Source organism: Lissotriton helveticus, chromosome 10, assembly GCF_964261635.1.
Source record: "Lissotriton helveticus chromosome 10, aLisHel1.1, whole genome shotgun sequence".
NCBI classification, from domain to species: Eukaryota; Metazoa; Chordata; class Amphibia; order Caudata; family Salamandridae; genus Lissotriton; species Lissotriton helveticus.
In genome coordinates this window covers 1,099,334,324-1,099,358,408 of record NC_136071.1, presented here as the reverse complement: position 1 = coordinate 1,099,358,408, position 24,085 = coordinate 1,099,334,324, and the positions used below count along the sequence as shown (strand labels likewise).

General features: G+C 47.3%; 1 protein-coding gene across 1 annotated transcript in view; it reads left to right on the top strand.

Moving 5' to 3' along the window:
- Positions 1-206: 206 nt before the first annotated feature.
- The window catches only part of LOC144784799 (regulator of cell cycle RGCC-like), a 43,958-nt gene continuing 20,079 nt past the window's right edge, over positions 207-24,085 (top strand). Inside the window, exon 1 of the mRNA XM_078663842.1 lies at positions 207-340. Within this exon, the coding sequence (XP_078519968.1) occupies positions 328-340 (13 nt within the window). The 5' untranslated portion in view covers positions 207-327. The remainder of the gene's footprint in view (positions 341-24,085) is intronic.

The following is a 24,085-nucleotide window of genomic DNA, read 5'->3' as shown; positions in this document are numbered from 1 at the left end:
AATTTTCGATATTAACATCTCGCACAAACACCCACGTGATCGCAAACACGCTAAAATTCCGTGTCCACGTCACGGTCGGCTAATACGTTATTTCCATGGGTCCCCACGTGCCATGCACAGAAACCCCCCGGTTCCAAGCCAGTGAGCGCCGAACTGACAGGAGGGGGCAGAGGGGGGCCGTGTGCGTCGCTTCCGAAGGATTGTGTTTTGATTGGCTAGAGGGCGGGGCCACAGGAGCCTTTTTACATGGACTCCTCACAGCCCCGTTAGAGCAGTCTGAGAGCTTCACACCCCGAGGATTACCGGCGGCTTCGCGGACCCAGCAGCATGGACGCTCCAGGTCAGTGCAAGACCCTCGTGGGAAGCTTGATGCGGGGGTCCTAGCGCCTGGATTTAAACATTAGTGCCAGCCCACTTACTTGTGTGTGATGAGCTTAAATACTCTGCCAGACCAGCTGTGTCTGACTGTTATAGAATATATAGATACTGTCCCGTCCGTCTTCCAACGTGCCAACTGCACTTTAAAGTGCCAGTGAGAGCCTAGATGCGCTTTAAGCCTTTATTCAACCACTTCCAAACTAGCTGTGTTTTAAAGTGCCGGCTCACCAGTGCTAATCAAATTGGAATATTGTGCTGTTCCAGACAGGTGTGCACGGACGACTCCCTGTGGGTCGTTTATTCCTTTATTGCACACTGCATGTTCCATCGTATGCCTTAATATTCTAGCGCCAAACAAACTTTAATCCAGTTCTGTGCCAGATGTACATTAATGCTTCACTCCCATGTTATCCGCGCCTTCATATTTCAGTGACTTCATGCAGCGCTATATTGACTTGAATTAATGACTCAGTGTTATGTCATCGGCGCCTTAATATTTCAGTGATCTCTTGCAGCGCTATAAACATGCATTAATGGCTCAGTGTCATGTTATGTGCGCAGGAATGTTCCATTGACTGTTATGTTGTAATGCAGCGCTATACCGTCTGTTCTTTAATGCCTCCCTGCCATGTCATCTGTGCCTTAATATTCCAGTGTCCGTCTCAGTGCAATGCAGTGCTGCCCCAGCTGTGCTTTCAGTGTTTACCTGACATGTCATCCATGCCTTAATATCCCAGTCACTGCCATGGTTACCTTTATCGTGAGCAGGTGTGCTCTGTTGCCTCAGCGCCTTGAAGTCTATGCATCATCATTGCACTTACAGTCAAGCTGTGACTTATGTTGAAAGTGCCCCTCCAAGAACTGTTTATTGCCCAGTGCCATTCCAGATGTGCTCTAAACAGGGTTGGATGGGGATTAAAAATCGGCCCGGGCACGCATAACAAAATCGGCCCACATTTGCATAATGCCTTCCCTCAAATCACTGCTTTCGGCGTAATTTTACAGGGGGGGGGGGGGTTAAAAAAATGCATGCATCAGTTTACACTAGTGAAACTCACCTGAAAACAAGTGAGGCGACTTCTGCTCAGGCCCCCTCCCCGCTCAGTATGCCTACATTAATGGGAGGCCCAGTGAGAGACAAGGGGTGACACCTCTACCTGTTGCTGCTATACGGGCGGTAATGAGTGCCCATCTCCCTCTAGAAAGGCCACTCAGACACCCACTGGGCCGCTGGCGGTATAGTCGAACAACAGAGACACCGCCCAAATCGGCCCCCAGGCTGATCAATAGCAGCCCTCAGCTGGAACTCGGACCCCGGCCCCTCGGGCAATGCCCCGTTACCAATCCAACGCTGGCTCTAAACCATTAATGCCAGCGCACCCGAGCTTGGTCTCGGATGTCTCGGCCATGCCACCCCTGCTTCAGAACCCAGGTAGCAGCCTGGCAGTCGTAGCATCTGTCCTGTAATGCACCAGTGCCCTCCAGATGTGCCCGGGTTCCCTTCAGGCACCATCCGTGCTTGCTTGTGCAGTGCCAGCCTCCATGAGCTATCATACCCAGCACCTTACAGTCTATCTATGCTAGCGCCTACACGCCCCTGGGCATTCTCTGCGCTCTATATATAATATCAATTTAAAGTGCCTGCGCCACTCCACGCGTGTTCTCACGAGCCTTCGGCACTCACACGTGCATTCACGCCCCCCCATACAGGTCTAGAGCGCAGTGTCTGCCTCACCAGTGCAGTGTAGTGCCATCAAACCTGTGCTAATTTGATGAATGCAGTGCCATCTACTGGTTTATATGAATGCAGTGCCAGCTTGGTCAATGCAGGCCCATCACGAAATTACTGAGTTCATTCAGTCCAAGAAATACTATCTAGATTATGAAATGGTTGTACAGACACGTCACTTTATTGTTCTGCAATTGCTTGATATAAAACACCGCCGAAGAGCCGGCGCGCTCTGCTCTTAGAGAAGCCCGCGTTGTCAGGGCTCCGTGTAATGCAGTCAACAAATCCCGTGGAAAGCATCCCTTATTACAGAAATCCCCCACCCAGGCTGCTTCGTTTGGTTTTGCCAAGCTGAGCGTGTGTGTTTTCAGGTTGAGATCGCCGAACAGGAGAGGAAAATAAAATGCCGTGACCACCTGGCATGGAGGCAAATGCAGGACAGACAGGACTGTAAAAGAATTCAGGACAAAGGGTCAAAATTCAGGGAAAAACTCCGGACAAAGGGTCAATTTTACAGACATCCGAGGTGTGGCCATTCCCCACTACTTTATCAATGCATTTATTTACTATTTTTATTTTACACTTGTTTACAATTTTTCTGCAATGTGCTATATGAGTGCCACTATGTGTGGTACACTCAGGTGGCGCATTATGTCCTGGTTTATCAGTACATTGATGCCCTTGAGCAGGGTGTCAAAGAGCATCGCCCCCTACCCAAATCTACCCAGACTTTCTTGGAGGAAAAGCAACAGTAACATTTTTATTATGTTTCTAAATATTTCAATACCCGTGGCAAACAGTTTGGGAAACATTAAGGCTCATGTAAAGTGTATGTCTGAAAGTGACCTTGCAGGCACGAATCATTTTATTCACAAGCAGTTTTACTCTCTATGATGGTGTACACCAGAATATCCCACACAGAAGGGGTTTCCAGTCTGGGGGTGCCCCGGAAAATGTAGGAACACCCATAAACACCCATGAACAGGAAAGCCTGTGGTTATAGTCAAATATTTCCACCATGGAAATGGTCGGAGATTTATTCTTGTGAAAGGCAGGAGTAAAACCTTTCCAAGGTGGAAAGAGGAGGGGCATAACCCCAAACTAGTGCAGATGTGCGGGAAGGGCGTTTTCCGCAGTTAAAAATATTTTCGATGTGGGGGCATTCAACAAAAAAAAGAGAAAAAGAAAAAAATGCATTCCCACAGATGGGAAGGTTCCTCCGGTACAATTGTACATTCTGGAAAAAACGTAAAAATACATTCAAATGTGCGCATTCTGAATACATTATCAGGAGTATACCTGGAAACCTCCGACCCTTGCTGATTCCAGAGGTACGTACCCTGGAAACATTTGTGAATTCCAAAAAACTGGAAATCCGCACCATCGTGAGTTCGGGACACTGAAGGTGCAAATCTCAGATATTTTTCTGTGACTCGGGTCCAGTGGTTTCTTTTTCAGGCTGAAACCAGCGATGCACAGGAGCAGTTAACGAATCCTGACTGTATCCGGTGGTCTATGCAGGGCCGTTTCTACCATTAGGCAACACTAGGCAGCTGCCTAGGGCGGCAAAATGGCTAGGGCAGCAAAAGGGGGAAAAATGTACTTAATAAGTATTTACTTTCTTTGCCCTGAAGCTGCCCCTGTGCGCGCACGAAGATGGAGACTTCTGTAAAGCACAAATTATTAAAAGCCAATCCCCGGGAGAAAGATTGTAATGAGAAATGTAGTGCTCTCATCAAAACTATGGATAATTCTGCTTTCTGTGACCTCGACCCTGCAGTGTTGGTGGTGGGAAGTGGGCGGGGGAAGGGACTGCGCAGCACAGAACTTTAAGTGCAGTGAAAGGATTGTTTCCTTTTACGCACAAAGAAAATCAGTGCCTCTTTGAAGTACTTCAAAAATTGCACCATCAGTAATACGTGTGCGCCCACACGTGCATCATGTGCAGTGAAGCATAGCAATGATGATGTAGTTATAAAGCGCCTACAGCCAAGGACCTGCAGCTTAGAAGCACACTGGCTCATGGGTTTTTATTTTAATTCCCACAGCTACGTGTTACATAAGATAGCTGCCCAGAACGGCTTATTGTCTGAATAGGCCCTAAATGATCTACTGCTAGTACATTCAAGCTATGCAAGTGCCCTAGCAGCAGGTGTTGAACCCACTGGACTATCCTTAGCTGGTGGGTTGGTAGAAGGCTAGAACTATCAGGGTTCTCGTATTTTGTCATTTTTTACGCATAGCAAATGTTTTGTATTTTGGAAAGCTTTACTTTGCGCTTGATGCCGCACTAATGGAACAATATGCATTATGTAAATGACTTCTAGCATAAATAAAAGGGAGGCGGGGAATCCTTTATATTTGCCCTCTCTAACTAAACACGCATTTTCAAAGCCAATAGGTTTCACCTGCGCAAGAGCTATTGGCTATGCCAGTGTCTTTTAGCCATGTTGTGCGGCAGCGTGGAATGGAGAGGAGGGGCCTAGAGTGGTGTGTCGTCGGGTTGAGTAGAGTGGAATGACATGGAGTAGAGTGATGTAGAATGGCTTGGCATAGAGTAAAGTCGCGTGGTATAGAGTTGAGATGAGTGAAATGCGTTAGACTAGAGTGGCGTGGGGTGGAGCAGACTATAGTGAGTGGAGTGTGCGTGGCGTAGAGTATAGTGGAGTGTCATAGAGTACAGTGGCGTAGAGTAGGGCAGTGTAGTGCGGTTCAGGGTAAACTAGAGTGGCACTGACGTAGAGTGCAGTGTTGTGGCATAGAGTGCAATGGCCTTAGAAAACACAATTGAAGTTTGAAGAGAGAAATTTAAAAACTAAATAAAATATCAAGAACAGTGCTTATTTAGTTATTTAATGTTTGATGTGTTATATTGCTTTTAATGTTGAATACAAGTTCTTTAATATCTAATGCATTCATTCTTCTGCCCTGGATGACAAGGGGAGAGAGTGAGGGAGGGAGGGGGCGGCATTTTTCAATTCTCGCCTAGGGAGGCAAAACACCTAGAAACGGCCCTGGGTCTATGCAAGTTCCTAAAGGCCATTACATTGGCCATATAGCGCTACACAAAATATCAGGCGTGCAACGCCCACAGGGCTTCAGCCCCATCGTGTGTCAGCCTGGGCTGAGACAACTTCCCGGGCACACATACAGACAGTTTTTGAACTGCTGTGGGCTGGCTGGTCTGGCGTCTGTCTTCTTGCAGCCACACCTGAGTACTTCACAGGTCTTTAAAAGACCATTTACTTGTTAACGAGTTTTTTTCACCCCTTCTTAGGGCCCCTGCATCTCCACTCTGCCTATTACTGGAAGAATTAGCCTCCCCCACCACACATGTTTAGTAGCCCTCTCCGAAATTTGGCTCTAATTGCGACTCTGCAAAATATTAACATAAAAGTAGTTGTGAAGCTGAACCACCTTACGACGTTGCCTGAAGTCACACTTCAATGCCCAGCCGACATTGTTTCAGAGTTGTTGATTTTTAAGGTACAAAGTTTTCATCGAGGGCTGTCTGCAGCGCTTCGGCAGGGCGTAGGCCTGAGTTGGCGCTGTGACCCGCCGGGCGAGGTCACGTGTACATCTTTAGCTCTTCCTCTGGAGGAGCTTGTTAACCACAGCCCGAGGAGTACAATCTATTCTAAACTAGGGCCCCGGTTACCACCTCGTAGCGTGGTCACTGGTCAGCAATTTACGAAGGAATTCTGAAAGAAAGCCATTTGGTCTTTTTATAAATATAAAACGAGCGGGCACGTGGGCTTTTAGCAAACGTGCCTCGTGCACGCAAAAGTGTAAGTCCGTTTCACGGGCTCCCCATTTCTACACTGTTCATCTCAGCCCCCTCACCGCGGGTTACCTGCAGCCCAGGGTCTCCTAGGCAGACAGCCCCCCTCAAACCCCCCCTGTCCTGAGTGTACTCCAGGAGGAGTCAGTTGGCACGTGCTTGTAAACCGCAGACACCCCTTTCTGTCGCATTAAGGAGCGGACAGGTCTGGTCTCTCCTCAGCTAAGTCATCCCTTGGTTCACTCAGGTCAGCAGGATGGCTCAGCGAGATGAACGCTGGCCGCAAAAATATGCAGTGATCGTCGGATGCCAGGAAGGGTGACTCACCCGTCCTAATTTGGGTATTAGTCACGTGTGCTGTGTACAGTGGAGCACAGCAGAAGCCTGCATAACCCAGAAATGTTGGTGCAAAATTACCATTTACATAAACAGTTCATGCCCTCTAAGCTGAAGGACATGACGTCTGAGGAATGCTGACCACGGCCAAACCAACCATGGGCTAGATTACAATTATACAGTTTATTTATTTATTTATTTATTTATGCAATTTTATATAGCGCGGACTTTACCCGAAGGTGTCAGAGCGCTTCACAAAAGGAACAGTAATGATACATGCGGAGAAAAATTACAAGTGAACAAATTACAAAAGCAAACGTTAAGTTACATGAATCAAAAGTGACAATAGTGAGCAACCAAAATACATGAGGTAGCAATCGGTACATTACAGGAGGAGAAAGTGATATGTGTGCAGGTTACAAAAGCGTACAAAGTACAAGTGGAGGTATAATACTGCAATAAATGGCAGATACTCCAGCACAAGAACAAACGTTACGTAGGCAATGGTGGCACTTGTGCAAGTATCTAAAGCAAACAAAAAGTGAGAGGTAGAAAACAGTGTATTACAAGAGAAAAGTGACGTGTGCAAGTTACAAAAGGGTACCATACACAGGTACAAGGATAATACTGCAATAAATGGTAAACACTCAAACTGCCAGAACACACTGGGAAGGCACTTCCATAGTCATGGACAATAGAATTTTCAATAATGGGAGGTCAGTGCATAGTCTCGGCCTGAGACTGGTGCACATTGGGATCATGGGTGGACTTATTTAAAAAATGTGCAAACTCTTGCAAAAACGTGCCTGAAGTGGGGAATAGCACCGCATAAGTACGGACCAGCGGTTTCAAACTGCTGTCCTGTCGTTCAAGGCAGAGACATTCAACATTTTTGCTAACATTTCATGCAACGCAGTTGCATTAAAGGGAGACAGAAGAAATGCACCATATTTACAAAGAAAGGATGCATTTTTGCTGCCTCCTTGAGCTGGCGACCTCTGCTGCCTAGCGCCAACACACGCACCCTGGCACCAAACTTCCTGCACACATACCATCCTTAAGGGCATTACCATGTTTGCATGTGTGACGTGGAATGTATCGCACATAGAAAAAGGAAGTAATGAGGACGAATAAAGATATTACTCCTTGTTACGCCTGGGCCCGGCAGGTGGACCATTTGGATGTGTTCCCAGGTTTGCAACTCTGTAAATGTGGGAATGCCCCAAACTCCATGGGTGGATACGTGGGAACGCCAACGCTCCATTCAGGGAACGCCTCCCTGCCGCAAGGTAACGCACTGCAGCAAAATGCACTGCCTTGCATCACCTTGGATTTACTAAACCACGCAGAGCAATCGGAAGGTGGCTCTGCGCGGCTTAGTAAATCCCAGTTGACCTTCTGTCGCCTTAGAAAATCTGGCCCTAACTGTCCATCAGTTCCTCTGAGGCGCTCAGTCAGTGAGCCTCCTGATAACATTTTGGGGGACCGGCACTTATTTTTCCTCGTCAGACATTTCTCGAGAACAAATGAGGGAAAAACACACAAACCGAAAGACAGAGAAATACGGAAAAATCATCACAAAGCAGGAACTTGTAAGAGTGGGATAAGGGGGCAGAGTGTGTCTGGCAATGAATTCAAGAGGGATGGGGTGAATTCAAGGCTGCATAGCTTGTGGTATTCAGCGCCCTGCTCTTCAATAGCGCCGGAAGGGGACTTTTGAGCAGAGCTTTGGGCACTGGTGCTTATTCTTTTACAAATTAACCACTACTCAGGAGGGGTAAAAATCAGAGGCCCCAGAGCGCCCTCCTAAAAGAGCAATGCTGCGCCTCCCGGTCCAATGCCTTAACTTTCTGGCAGAGAGACACCATAGAGAAGTGTGGAGAAGTGTGGCTCACTGGTTAGAGGAGGCAGACCCTGAAGCAGAGGTCACACCCAGGACCAGGGTTCAATTTCCGACACGGCAGGGTCTCTAGCCCAAATATCCACGGACTCGATAATTCTCGTTTCGGTGCCTACTCGAACCACGGGTTCACACTCTGTAGCTCTGGGCATTAGCCTGCTTAAGCTCCACTACGGCCCCCCCGCGGCGGGATGCCTGGCTTTCACCTTGGGGATGCCCAGTATGGGTATCTCACAGGGAAAAAAGCCAGGATGGGTTCCCAAGGCAAACGCCGAGATGCCTACGGGTAATCGAGCGCTATATAAGAACGCATAATAATAATAATAATAATAATAATAATAATAATAGACAGATAACAGGTTGTTCAACCCACCCAGGTCGGCACCCCTTATCCTCCATGCAGTAAACAAGAGGGATCCCCGGAGGTTGATGGTTTTTAACAATCACCAGGAATGCCCACATCATTACCAACGCTGGGCATGGTCTCTGCCATTCCCCTGGCTCATTGGTTATTATTGCGCCATAATTCAACACTGGATCCCTTTGAATTCATGACTGTCTCCGAGACCGCCAAATGTGGTGTGCCGGGGACTTGCACGGACTCAACACTTTTCCTGGAAAACCAATTTTCTAACATCCCCCCAGCCTCTTGCATTCAGTCTCACCCCATAACTTTTAATTCTTTGGGGATTCCTTCATTTAAAAAGTGACCTTGCACTGTGCTCATTCTCCTTGTGCGTATGACTAGTTCGCAGCCCCTAACCTCCAGCGTGGATCATCTGCACCAGTGGTTCTTAACCTTTGAACTTCTGTGCCTCTTCACTTAATTATTACTGGAATCCAGGGACTTCTACAAAATCTTTATTGGAATCCGGGGACCCCCCACTGAGACATGACTGGAAGCCGGAGACTCCGGTCTAAGCAATTTCGATGATTTGAACTTCAAAATAATACACAAAAAGACAGACACGCGGGTTCATCAAACAAATACCCAAATAGCTAAAAGTTTTATTTATTTCACAAACACATATATAAATATCACTATTTTCATTTTGATGGAAGATTAAGCTTTTCTAAAACCAATTGAGGCCCTCCATGGCCATACTATATTCTGTTTGATAAATTTACACTGCTCCCACGAAACAATCTGAGGATACCAACTTAATTTTCAGTCCCCAATTAAAAAATTCTTCACATTTACAGAACGTTTTGGAAATTTTAAAATTTACATTTTGAGTCTTTATGTAGGCATACTTCATTAATGTGTTAATATTTCATTTTCTATGCAGTCAAGGCCCCCCGCGTAGGCGTACCGTATCCCCAGGGGTCCGCGGACCACAAGTTGGGAACCACTGACCGAAACTGTTTATAATCTTCTAGGCCCATCTGTGGACGGACTGCACCACACCCTTATCCTTCTGGAGCCCCCGCGGCCTCCAGAGAAGGAGACAATAACCCGGATGAAGACCTGCTGGTGCTGTGAACAGTGCTTTAGAGGCAGTAGCCCAGCCTGTGTGTCATTGGCCCTAGTGTAAGGAAGGAAATGTACCCCCTGGCTGCTGTTTGAATGATAAAATACAGCAATGATCGGAGGTTCAGTGCCCCCCTCAGGCCTCCGAACCCCGGTGCCACTGCACCAGCTGCACAAATGGAAACTATGCCCCTGTCCAGAGGTCCCCTTGCTCTGCTGGTTCGGGCTCTCCCCAGCACCCTCCCATCCTTTGTCGCTCTTGGCGCTGTATTGTCAAGTTGTGAAGCTATTTTGAAGTCATCTTACACAAGGAGTCGGTGATCTCTCTGCTGCTCAGTATGTGTCACCCTTGAACCGCCTCTAGCAACCGAAGCCCTCGTAAACTTGAAAAACACCGATGCTATAAACGAGACAGGTGTGTAAAGCACTGCAGAGCCTCGAGGCGCTTCTGACATTGTCAGAAGACAGAGGCACTACAGTCCAATGGAATATTAGACTGCGTAGTGTACGGCCCTGTAGTTCCAATTCCTGGGATAGATGAAGAACAAGGACCAGGTACCCCAGGGGTGGATGAACAAGGAACGGAGTACCCAAGGGGTTGGTGAACAACAAGCAACTGAGTACCCCATGGGATGGATGACCAACAAAGTACTAGATACGCCAGGGATTGATGAACAACAAGGAACCAGGTACCCGTGGGATAGTTGAAGAACACAAAACCTGGTACCCCCTGGGACAGATGAACAACAAGGAACTAGGTACCCCTTGGAAAGATGAACAAGGAACGGCGTACCCCAGGGGTAGATGAATAACAAGGAACCGGGTACCCCCAGGGATAGATGAACAAAAAGGAACTGGGTACCCCTGGGATAGATGAACAACAAGGACCAAGTGTCCCAGGGGTAGATGAAAAAGGAACAGAGTATCCCAGGTGTAGCTGAAGAGGAACCGGGAACCCCTGGGAAAGATGAACAAGGAACAGCTACCCCAGAGGTAGATGAATAACAAGGAACCGTGTACCCCTGGGAAAGATGAACAAGGAACTGGGTACCCCAAGGGTAGATGAACAAAAAGGAACTGGGTACCCCTGGGATAGATGAACAACAAGGACCAAGTGTCCCAGGGGTAGATGAAAAGGGAACAGAGTATCCCAGGTGTAGCTGAACAACAAGGAACCGGGTGCCCCTGGGATAGATCAATAACAAGGAACCGGGTACCCCTGGGATAGATGAACACTAAAGAACAAAGTACCCCTACGATTAATGAAAAACAAGGAATGGGATACCCCTGGGAAAGATGAACAACAAGAAATGGAAAAGAGTGTTGGTGCTGGTCTGTCCTTAGATCAGTGAATGTCACTTAGTTTTTCCCTGTGGTAGTAGCTTCCAGTTTGTCCTTTGGTGCACTTGGCACTGCCCTGCCTACCTCTGGGTCAGGAGGCATGAAGCCAGTGACGTGACAAGGAAGCAAACAGAGTTCTAGCTGCCATGTTTATTTTTTGTGATTTCCACTCATTGTCCTTTCTCTTGAACCTTCACAGCAACTCCGATGTTATTGATGGGCTAAAGCATGGGGAAAGGGTCCTGTGATGTCATCACAGGTTAACAATACGTGATGGCACATCCGCTACCAGTGGCAACTTTAACGATCTTATCCAGTTGAGATTCTGAGATGATTTTACGATTTCATCGTGTTAAAATCTCAATCTAGTTCTGACCCCTAAATGTAACCACATTTTGTGAGCCTAGTCAGCCTCGTCTCACTCTACCTCAGTTCCCTTCAGTTTCGACGCTAGTAGCGCTTAGAAACGGGCTAAGCAGTAATGTTAGACACCGCACATTACACCAAACCCTACCTTTCAGTGTGTAAGTATTGATGATATTGTGATGAATTTAGGTTATTTATAAAATCTTGTGTTTTTATGTTGTTTTAAGACCAGTGGTCTAAATAAACGTTGCTCAGACTGACAGACTGACAGTGTGTAAGTAAAACATGATTACGTTTGTATTGTGAGCAGAGTTCATGGGTGACCACATGGCGCTTAATGTGTGAAAGGAATATACCATGAGCTATGGCTGTGCAGATCTACCCTGATCTTTACTCATGCGCTGCAGACAGCAGTGGTGTTCGGTTTTATCCAATTCTCCTTGCATAGTGACTTTAGATGAATGACATCCACACACTCCAAATAGGGGCCAGTTGAAAGCGCTGCATTTTTCTAGCTATAAATATGTACGTTCTTGAAAAGCACTGTAATTGCACACTCTGTATGTTTGCCCTGTAGCGTGACTGAGGCCGCATGTTTTGATTTCTGCATTGTTCCCATTGTTGGAGCTTGTTTAGAAAAGGAAACGGAGTTATTTCCCTTGGATGACTGCTTTGTCTGCTGTCTTCCCTGCTCATCAGCAGCATAATGTGACCAAATTGTCAGTCGCCAGGACAGGACAGGGACATGGGAACCATGAAGGGGTGGGTGAAGAATAATACACACACACACACACACACACACACACACACACACACATATATATACACACCCATACATATTATATATATATATATATATATATATATATATATATATATATATATATATATATATACATACACACACACATATATATACACACCCATACATATTATATATATATATATATATATATATATATATATACATACACACACACATATATATACACACATATATATATATATATACACACATATACGTATTATATATACATATACAAATATACATACACACTCTCACACATACATACACACACACTCACACACACATATATATATCAGCATTATAATGCTTCACTCAGCACTCATGTACTTTCTAAGTGCTGTAAATTCAATGGCGCTCCATTCACGTACCTTCGGCAGATTGGACGGTTGAGGGGATCTTGCCCTGATTCGAACTCCTCTTGCCCAGGCTTGATGGGCCATTTCACCACCCATTTCACAGTGGTCTGCAGTACGGGGGCTGCTTTTAGGTGGCATGCTCGAATACCCACCTCTTCTTTTCAACCTTCTATCAAGAACATACCGCGGCGCTGCACCAGGTTGTGTTGTAGACTTGCTGGGGAACGTCCATCAGACCGGATAGATGACTAAAGCCGGACCCGCCGTGCAACCACACTGTGGCTGGTGCAGTATCGGATAGATGGCTAAAGCCAGACCTGCCGTGCAGCCGCAATGTGGCTAGTGCAGTAACGCATAGAGGACTAAAGCTGGACACACTATGCATTAACGCTATCTCTCACTTGTCACAGACAGCAGAACTATCCCTCACTTGTCACAGACAGCAGAACTATCTCTCACTTGTCACATAAAGCAGAAAAATCCTTCACTTGTCACAGGCAGCAGACCTATCCTCCAATTGTCACAGACAGCAGAACTATCTCTCACTTGTCACATAAGGCAGAAATATCCTTCACTTGTCACAGGCAGCAGAGCTATCCTTCACTTGTCACAGGCAGCAGAGCTGTCCTTCACTTGTCACTGACAGCAGAGCTATCCTTCACTTGTCACAGGCAGCAGAGCTGTCCTTCACTTGTCACAGACAGCAGAGCTATCCCTCACTTGTCACAGACAGCAGAACTATCTCTCACTTGTCACATAAGGCAGAAATATCCTTCACTTGTCACAGGCAGCAGAACTATCCTTCACTTGTCACAGACAGCAGAGCTATCCTCCACTTGTCACTGACAGCAGAGCTATCCTTCTCTTGTCACAGACAGCAGAGCTATCCTTCACTTGTCACTGACAGCAGAGCTACCCTCGCTTGTCACTGACAGCAGAGCTATCCTCCACTTGTCACAGACAGCAGAGCTATCCTTCATTCACTGACAGCAGATCTATCCTTCACTTGTCACTGACAGTAGAGCTATCCTTCATTCACTGACAGCAGATCTATCCTTCACTTGTCACTGACAGCAGAGCTATCCCTCACTTGTCACAGGCAGCAGACCTATCCTCCACTTGTCACTGACAGCAGAGCTATCCTTCACCTGTCACAGACAGCAGAGCTATCCCTCACTTGTCACAGACAGCAGACCTATTCTCCAGTTGTCACTGACAGCAGAGCTGTCCTTCACTTGTCACAGTCAGCAGACCTATCCTCCACTTGTCACTGACAGCAGAGCTATCCTTCACTTGTCACAGACAGCAGAGCTATCCTTCACTTGTCGCAGACAGCAGAGCTATCCCTCACTTGTCACAGGCAGCAGACCTATCCTGCACTTGTCACTGACAGCAGAGCTATCCCTCACTTGTCACTGACAGCAGAGCTATCCTTCACTTGTCGCAGACAGCAGAACTATCTCTCACTTGTCACATAAGGCAGAAATATCCTTCACTTGTCACAGGCAGCAGACCTATCCTCCACTTGTCACAGACAGCAGAACTATCTCTTTCTTGTCACATAAGGCAGTAATATCCTTCACTTGTCACAGGCAGCAGACCTATCCTCCACTTGTCACTGACAGCAGAGCTATCCCTCACTTGTCACAGACAGCAGAACTATCTCTCACTTGTCACATAAGGCAGAAACATCCTTCTCTTGTCACAGGCAGCAGACCTATCCTCCACTTGTCACTGACAGCAGAGCTATCCCTCACTTGTCACAGACAGCAGAGCTATCCTCCACTTGTCACTGACAGCAGAGCAATCCTTCACTTGTCACAGGCAGCAGAGCTGTCCTTCACTTGTCACAGACATCAGAGCTATCCTCCACTTGTCACTGACAGCAGAGCTGTCCTTCACTTGTCACAGGCAGCAGACCTATCCTCCACTTGTCACTGACAGCAGAGCTATCCTTCACTTGTCACAGGCAGCAGAGCTATCCCCCACTTGTCACTGACAGCAGAGCTATCCTCCACTTGTCACTGACAGCAGAGCTATCCTTCACTTGTCACAGACAGCAGAGCTATCCTTCACTTGTCACTGACAGCAGACCTATCCTTCACTTGTCACAGGCAGCAGACCTATCCTCCACTTGTCACTGACAGCAGAGCTATCCTTCACTTGTCGCAGACAGCAGAGCTATCCTTCACTTGTCGCAGACAGCAGAGCTATCCTTCACTTGTCACAGGCAGCAGAGCTATCCCTCACTTGTCTAAGGCAGCAGACCTATCCTCCACTTGTCACTGACAGCAGAGCTATCCCTCACTTGTCACAGGCAGCAGACCTATCCTCCACTTGTCACTGACAGCAGAGCTATCCCTCCCTTGTCACTGACAGCAGAGCTATCCTTCACTTGTCACAGGCAGAAGACCTATCCTCCACTTGTCACTGACAGCAGAGCTATCCTTCACTTGTCACAGACAGCAGAGCTATCCTTCACTTGTCACAGACAGCAGAGCTATCCTTCACTTGTCACAGACAGGAGAGCTATCCTTCACTTGTCACTGACAGCAGAGCTGTCCTTCACTTGTCACAGGCAGCAGACCTATCCTCCACTTGTCACTGACAGCAGAGCTATCCTTCACTTGTAACAGACAGCAGAGCTATCCTTCACTTGTCACTGACAGCAGACCTATCCTTCACTTGTAACAGACAGCAGAGCTATCCTTCACTTGTCACAGACAGCAGAGCTATCCTTCACTTGTCACAGACAGGAGAGCTATCCTCCACTTGTCACTGACAGCAGAGCTATCCTTCACTTGTAACAGACAGCAGAGCTATCCTTCACTTGTCACTGACAGCAGACCTATCCTTCACTTGTAACAGACAGCATAGCTATCCTTCACTTGTCACTGACAGCAGACCTATCCTTCACTTGTCACAGGCAGCAGACCTATCCTCCACTTGTCACTGACAGCAGAGCTATCCTTCACTTGTCGCAGACAGCAGAGCTATCCTTCACTTGTCGCAGACAGCAGAGCTATCCTTCACTTGTCACAGACAGCAGAGCTATCCTTCACTTGTCACAGGCAGCAGACCTATCCTCCACTTGTCACTGACAGCAGAGCTATCCCTCACTTGTCACAGGCAGCAGACCTATCCTCCACTTGTCACTGACAGCAGAGCTAACCCTCCCTTGTCACTGACAGCAGAGCTATCCTTCACTTGTCACAGACAGCAGAGCTATCCTTCACTTGTTACAGACAGCAGAGCTATCCTTCACTTGTTACAGACAGCAGAGCTATCCTTCACTTGTCACAGACAGCAGAGCTATCCTTCACTTGTCACAGACAGCAGAGCTATCCTTCACTTGTTACAGACAGCAGAGCTATCCTTCACTTGTCACAGACAGCAGAGCTATCCTTCACTTGTCACAGACAGCAGAGCTATCCTTCACTTGTCACAGACAGCAGAGCTATCCTTCACTTGTCACAGACAGGAGAGCTATCCTTCACTTGTCACTGACAGGAGAGCTATCCTTCACTTGCCACTGACAGCAGAGCTATTCTTCACTTGTCACTGACAGCAGAGCTATCCCTCACTTGTCACAGACAGCAGAGCTATCCTTCACTTGTCGCAGACAGCAGAGCTATCCCTCACTTGTCACTGACAGCAGAGCTATCCTTCACTTGTCGCAGACAGCAGAGCTATCCCTCACTTGTCACAGGCAGCAGACCTATCCTCCACTTGTCACTGACAGCAGAGCTATCCTTCACTTGTCACAGGCAGCAGACCTATCCTCCACTTGTCACTGACAGCAGAGCTATCCTTCACTTGTCACAGACAGCGGAGCTATCCTTCACTTGTCGCAGACAGCAGAGCTATCCCTCGCTTGTCACAGGCAGCAGACCTATCCTCCACTTGTCACAGACAGCAGAGCTACCCTTCACTTGTCACTGACAGCAGAGCTATCCTTCACTTGTCACTGATAGCAGAACTATCTCTCACTTGTCACATAAGGCAGAAATATCCTTCACTTGTCACAGGCAGCAGAGCTATCCTTCACTTGTCACAGACAGCAGAGCTACCCTTCACTTGTCACTGACAGCAGAGCTATCCTTCACTTGTCACTGACAGCAGAACTATCTCTCACTTGTCACATAAGGCAGAAATATCCCTCACTTATCACAGACAGCAGAGCTATCCTTCACTTGTCGCAGACAGCAGACCTATCCTTCACTTGTCACTGACAGCAGAGCTATCCTTCATTCACTGACAGCAGATCTAACCTTCACTTGTCACTGACAGCAGAGCTATCCCTCACTTGTCACAGACAGCAGAGCTATCCTTCACTTGTCGCAGACAGCAGAGCTACCCTTCACTTGTCACTGACAGCAGAGCTATCCTTCACTTGTCACTGACAGCAGAACTATCTCTCACTTGTCACATAAGGCAGAAATATCCTTCACTTGTCACAGGCAGCAGAGCTATCCCTCACTTGTCACAGACAGCAGAGCTATCCTTCACTTGTCGCAGACAGCAGAGCTATCCTTCACTTGTCACTGACAGCAGAGCTATCCTTCATTCACTGACAGCAGATCTAACCTTCACTTGTCACTGACAGCAGAGCTATCCCTCACTTGTCACAGACAGCAGAGCTATCCTTCACTTGTCGCAGACAGCAGAGCTATCCTTCACTTGTCGCAGACAGCAGAGCTATCCCTCACTTGTCACAGACAGCAGAGCTATCCTTCACTTGTCGCAGACAGCAGAGCTATCCTTCACTTGTCGCAGACAGCAGAGCTATCCTTCACTTGTCACTGACAGCAGAGCTATCCCTCACTTGTCACAGACAGCAGAGCTATCCTTCATTTGTCGCAGACAGCAGAGCTATCCCCCACTTGTCACAGACAGCAGAGCTATCCTTCACTTGTCACTGACAGCAGAGCTATCCCTCACTTGTCACAGACAGCAGAGCTATCCTTCCCTTGTCGCAGACAGCAGAGCTATCCCTCACTTGTCACAGACAGCAGAGCTATCCTTCACTTGTCGCAGACACCAGAGCTATCCCCCACTTGTCACAGACAGCAGATCTATCCTTCACTTGTCACTGACAGCAGAGCTATCCCTCACTTGTCACAGACAGCAGAGCTATCCTACACTTGTCGCAGACAGCAGAGCTATCCTTCACTTGTCACAGGCAGCAGACCTATCCTCCACTTGTCACTGACAGCAGAGCTATCCCTCACTTGTCGCAGACAGCAGAGCTATCCCTCACTTGTCACAGACAGCAGAGCTATCCCTCACTTGTCACAGACAGCAGAGCTATCCTTCACTTGTCACTGACAGCAGAGCTATCCTTCACTTGTCAGTGACAGCAGAGCTATCCTTCATTCACTGACAGCAGATCTATCCTTCACTTGTCACTGACAGCAGAGCTATCCTTCACTTGTCACTGACAGGAGAGCTATCCTCCACTTGTCACTGACAGCAGAGCTATCCTTCTCTTGTCACAGACAGCAGAGCTATCCTTCACTTGTCGCAGACAGCAGAGCTATCCCTCACTTGTCGCAGGCAGGAGACCTATCCTCCACTTGTCACAGACAGCAGAGCTATCCTTCACTTGTCACAGGCAGCAGACCTATCCTCCACTTGTCACTGACAGCAGAGCTATCCTTCACTTGTCACAGGCAGCAGAGCTATCCTCCACTTGTCACTGACAGCAGAGCTATCCTTCACTTGTCACAGACAGCAGAGCTATCCCTCACTTGTCACAGGCAGCAGAGCTACCCTCCACTTGTCCCAGACAGCAGAGCTACCCTTCACTTGTCACTGACAGCAGAGCTATCCTTCACTTGTCACAGGCAGCAGACCTATCCCTCACTTGTCGCAGACAGCAGAGCTATCCCTCACTTGTCACTGACAGCAGAGCTATCCTTCATTCACTGACAGCAGATCTATCCTTCACTTGTCACTGACAGCAGAGCTATCCCTCACTTGTCACAGACAGCAGAGCTATCCTTCACTTGTCGCAGACAGCAGAGCTTTCCCTCACTTGTCACTGACAGCAGAGCTATCCTTCATTCACTGACAGCAGATCTATCCTGCACTTGTCACTGACAGCAGAGCTATCCTTCATTCACTGACAGCAGATCTATCCTTCACTTGTTACAGACAGCAGAGCTATCCTTCACTTGTCGCAGACAGCAGAGCTATCCTTCACTTGTCGCAGACAGCAGAGCTATCCCTCACTTATCACAGACAGCAGAGCTAACCTTCATTTGTCACAGACAGCTGAGCTATCCTTCACTTGTCACAGACAGCTGAGCTGTCCTTCACTTGTCACAGACAGCTGAGCTATCCTTCATTCACTGACAGCAGAGCTATCCTTCACTTGTCACTGACAGCAGAGCTATCCTTCACTTGTCGCAGACAGCAGAGCTATCCCTCACTTGTCACAGACAGCAGAGCTATCCTTCACTTGTCACTGACAGCAGAGCTATCCTTCACTTGTCACTGACAGCAGAGCTGTCCTTCATTCACTGACAGTAGAGCTTGGCACTGCTGAGCTGATGAAATAATGGAACCTTGCAGCCCCAGGACAGAGAGCCTCATGGGCAAGAACTCACCAGGGGCAAGGAGCAGGCTAGCCTGCCTTGGGGAAAGGGAACCCTAGAGACATGGACCCTGACAGGACAGTCCTAGACAGGCACTGGGGGATTCAGGCACTGACCCTACCCGTCAGGCACAAGGAGACGAGAAAAGTGATTCAAGACCAGAGACTCAGGATGAAATGGGAATGGATCTGTCCCAACAACAGGGAAACAGAAAACAAGAAGCCAGTGCGACCTGGGTCCATTAGAACTTATGTCAGGAGCAGTACACCCGCCAAGAAACTGACACGTCACAAACGCAGCGCTATGAAGAGTCTGATGCAGGACCACTTCTTTTTAGGAAGAGCTCAAGATGAGTACATGGAGGTCGACAACGCTGCCATCAGTGAGAGGGGGCAGGTGGAGGGCTGTAAAACCCGAGCCACCCCAGCACCCCTAGGAGAAAACCCAGGCCATGACTCAAAATCTGGGTCATATCATAAGAACTGTTCCCCAGAAAGCACAGAGGGCCTTACAAGGCACAGCGCCCACACTGACTGGAGAAAGGATGAACATTCCCCTCTGGTCTTCAGCCACACACAGATGCTTCTATGGGTAAGTCCATAATCACTAACATCAGTTTGTGCATGAAAACCTAATGTGCCTAGAAGTAAGGGAATGCGGCGCTATACAAAAATGCATAACATAAAATGACAGACGCCCAGTGCTGGAGATCCGATATCTGTCTAGATGGTTAATTCTCGTCTCTGGTAATACTATTGCAGCATTTAGTATTAAGGTACAAGAGATTGTGTGATGAACACATGACACATCTGTTAAAATAGATGTATGTGAATCAGGGCTTCGTTCTATTTAATTAGAAGGCCTCTGTGGCTGGTGAACAGGTATGTGCAGTTGCCATGCCCTGAAGAAGGAAGGAAGGGGGAACATCTTATTTGATTTATATTTGGTTTAAGTCTTTCCCGCGTTTTTATTGAGAAATGAGTAACGCTAGCCAAATACAGCTTGTCCTAGATCACACGGCATGTCAAAAGGACACGTGGGGATTTGGAAGGAAAAGGTTGGCTTCAAACAGAAGGAATGTGGCACTCAGAATGCAACATTTGTAGCTATTTTCGCATTACTTTTTTTTAATTGTGATTTTGAGTGCAGCCAAGGCCCAATGCAAGGTGTCGGAGGACTGCACTTACATATGGCAAACATAAATTAAATCTATGTAAAGGGAACAATACAATTTGGAAGATGCATTGAGATTACAATAGCACGACTAGATAGGCATTGAAATCCTACATAAGAATTATTTGATTAAGCTTAATGCAAATAATTGTTTAAAGGTGCATTGAAGGTAGGAAGAGCAGCGGTGCAGTGCTCCAGGTACCTTAAGGGCTCCAGCTGGAGGGGTTTCTGGTGAAATGTGGGTGTTTTAAGCATATCATATTTTTGTTCCTGACATTGATGGCTCCACCTAAGACTGTTAGCTTCTTGAAGAGGTATTTTGGGGAGATGTATTCGAGGCCTTCCGGGCAATATTCAAGAAGAAATATTCTTCTATCAAAGGGCAGCTGAGTCAAGGTATCTAGGACTGGGAATCGGTGGTTAAATTACTTTTCTTGGAGATAACGTTAGCAGTTGGATGCAGGCCTCGTTTTGGTGAGATAAGATGACATTTTCAAGGAGTTTTAGGAGCCATTGCATATTCAGTGCGTGATAAGACTAGGGACAGCATCACAATCTAATGTCCATTTCATGAATACATCGTCGTGGCTCTTATACACAACCAATGCTTGTTTATGTGCAAATACAGTCAAGGTAGCGGGGATAAGACAGTCGGACGCAGCCCCCCGTTTGAATCTTGTAATCCCCTCTGTGATGTCCTCAAATATGGGAATAGGCGGAGGAGCAGATTTGGAAAATGCAGACGGAGAACGAAGGACATTTTAGAAACCTCTCTCAGCAGAACACTTTACATTCTTTGAAAGTGCGTGGCTTTGCTTGCTGTAATATGTTTTTCACTTGGGCAAATATCATCTAAGCCTGGGCCATCCTGAGCCTAAAATTTACTGCTGAAAGTGTTCTGTTTCAGGTCAATACTTTGCTTCATGTATGCGCTATAAGTCTACTGGAGCGGGCAGATATCATCAAACAGGCCCAGTGCTTAATTTGAGCCGGTGCTCACAGGTGGGGACTACAGGTACTCATTTGTGGTGCCTGGCACTTATTTTTCCTCAACAGACTTTGATCCAGAGCAACTGAGAGATAAACACAAAAGAAGGAGGAGAGAGATGGAAAAACTAACAAAGAAATAAAGAAGGGATGAACAAGAACCTGAAAGAGTGGGATAAAGAAGCGGGGAGAGTGGGGTGGTGGATGAAAGAGGCATGAAGTGGGATCAGGGCTACGGAGCCTTGGTATTTGGCACTCGACCTTTTATAGCACCGACTAAAGGCTTCTGAGCCATTTTTTGTACCCGGCATTTATTCTTTTACAAATTAAGCACAGCAAACAGCCATGCACTTCACTAGTGCAAATAAGCGGGGCCAGACTGGGCAATGCCAAGATTCACAGCACCGTGGGCATCAAGCTTTGACTTCAGTGGAACTGACAGCCACTGAAGTCAGAGGTATCTGGCAGTTAAGGGCCCAGTTAGCATCAGGCATCAGTCCAGCTTTGCATTGGACAGTATCTCCAAGATGCAGACACCAAATTTCACTATTGCATCAAATCCTGGGCTTCTGAATGGACGAAGCGTTGGTTCAAACAGGGCCAGACTCACGATGACTCTCATGTACACAAGTTCCCAGTCTAAGCCACAGATGACCTTGAGGTTCGATTGGTACTTGCCGGTACTTCTAGGTTCTTCAACATCAGGAATGAAGGAGGCTATGGCTGGGCACTGGACTCTTAAGTTTCTTGCTGATGTCATGTGATTATGGACTTATCAGGTGTGCTTCTGTGTTCATGCCTTTGGGCACGAAGTAGCCCCAGGATATTAAAGTAGGCCATCAGGTTAGCCAATCAAAGATGGTTTCCACACTGGAGGTCTGAAGGGAAAGGTGACAACCATTGGGGAGAGGATGTAGCCTCACGGCTAGAGTGGTCGACCTCGAAGCTGGGGAACTGGGTTCGAGTCTCGGCAACAACGCTCAACATCCTGGGATTCTGGGCAAATCACTTAATCGCCCCGTGCCTAACAAAAAAATGAATGTGTCCATCTGTAATGAAACTGGTGCTCATGTAAAGCACTCTGATACCCGATGTCTCGGGTCTAGTTTCCGCTATATAAAACTCTAAAAAATTTAATTTAAAAAAAAACATTGACTCAACCGCAAAGATTTAACAAAACAGGGCATGTCCTGCCAGAATTTCTCTGATGGACAGTGCTCACGGACAGTAGAAATCACAACATATTGTGAGACTTTTGTATTGTTTTCAGACATCAATCAATCAGCGCGTATAGCGCAGCTAATCACCCCAGATGGTATCCAGGCGCTGTGCCTCAGGTATCAATCGAAGAGCCAGGCATTGAGTCCTTTCCTCAAGTGGGTCAGGAAGGGTGTGGTGTAGAGGTGAAGGGGGAGTGAGTTCCAGGCTTTGGAGACGAGGTAGGAGAAGGAGCGTCCTCTGGAGCGGCAGCAGTGGATACGTGGTGTCTGCGAGGGCGAGGTGTGTGGAGCAGAGATTCCTGGTTGGTCGATGGAAATGAGGTTGTTGGTTCATGCATGCTGGTCCTTGATCGTGGAGGGCTTAGTATGCTTGGGTCTGAAGCTTGAAGTAGCATCTCTTCTGGATGGGGAGCCAGGAGAGATCCTTCAGGTGCTGGGTGATGTGTGTCCTCTTTGGCAGGTTGAGGATCAGTCTGGCTGCTGCATTCTGGATTATCTAGAGTCTGTGCATAAATTCGGTGGTTGTGCCTGCATAGAGTGAGACATATTTCTCCATGGTATGCTAGTGAGCGAGGCCCGCATGTTACCAACCACTCTATCAAGGGAGTCAGCATAATTATTTTATATTAATGCAATATTTCACCTAAATCACCATATTAAAAATGCATGCCCTTGCAAACCATGTCTGTGGTAGAGAGACCCCTCGTCTTTTCATACCATTAGGTGCACTCAGAAAGCATGCTTGCATTGTATGATACAGGGACTTCACTCCACCCTAAGTAAATTTTTTAAACAAAGTTTTTATTTAGTTTAAGGAACTTGATAGCGTTTCAGAGCTATATCTATGAACCTCTGTAAATCTCCAGTCATGGGTAATTTATCAGGAAGGCTCATAAGGCAGTATCATCGCCAAGCAGCTTTGCAAGGGGCGTGTTGGTGTTTGCATTACTCAGCACTTCTGTGGCTGTGGGTTCAGTGTCAAGGCATGGGCGGGGGAGATATATGAATGCAAAGGTGGCATTTGGTACAGGCGTCGGGTGGGTGGCTTAAAAAATGACTAAAACCGTTGCTGATAAGGGCGCGGTAGGACCAGGCTGTACTCAACACATTAACGTACAAAGTTGGAAGATTTTCAAATCTGCACCACTCCGCGCCTTTTCTCCGAACTGTTACCAGCTCAATGTTTCATTTCTATGGTTTTTTCTCCATTCACCTCATAGTTTTCTGTAATCTTCACTGAAGTGCCAGTTAAGGCCTCAAGTGCTAGGAGAATCCATTTAGATACCACCTCCCCTCTGTGGGCTTTCGCAGCACTCCCATGGTGCGTGTGGACATGCACATACATGTGCATCATCTACCAACTAGTGGTAGAGGTGGGAGCAGAAAGTGGACATGAGGAGGCCTCTGGCCCCTGCGGTGATCAGATGATGGGCCTGGATCCTCTAATCTAGAGCCTAGCTTTTGATCAGAAAGAATCATTTGGATCTATCGGTGAACGCGGGGGCCACTGGATGCTCCAGCACGAGCAAACCGAAAAATGTGTCCCCATTAATTTAACCCGCAAAGAATACCCCAAACTATCATCGCCATTATTTTGCCACAGTAGTGACCAATATTTATTTGCCATGTTGACACTGAAC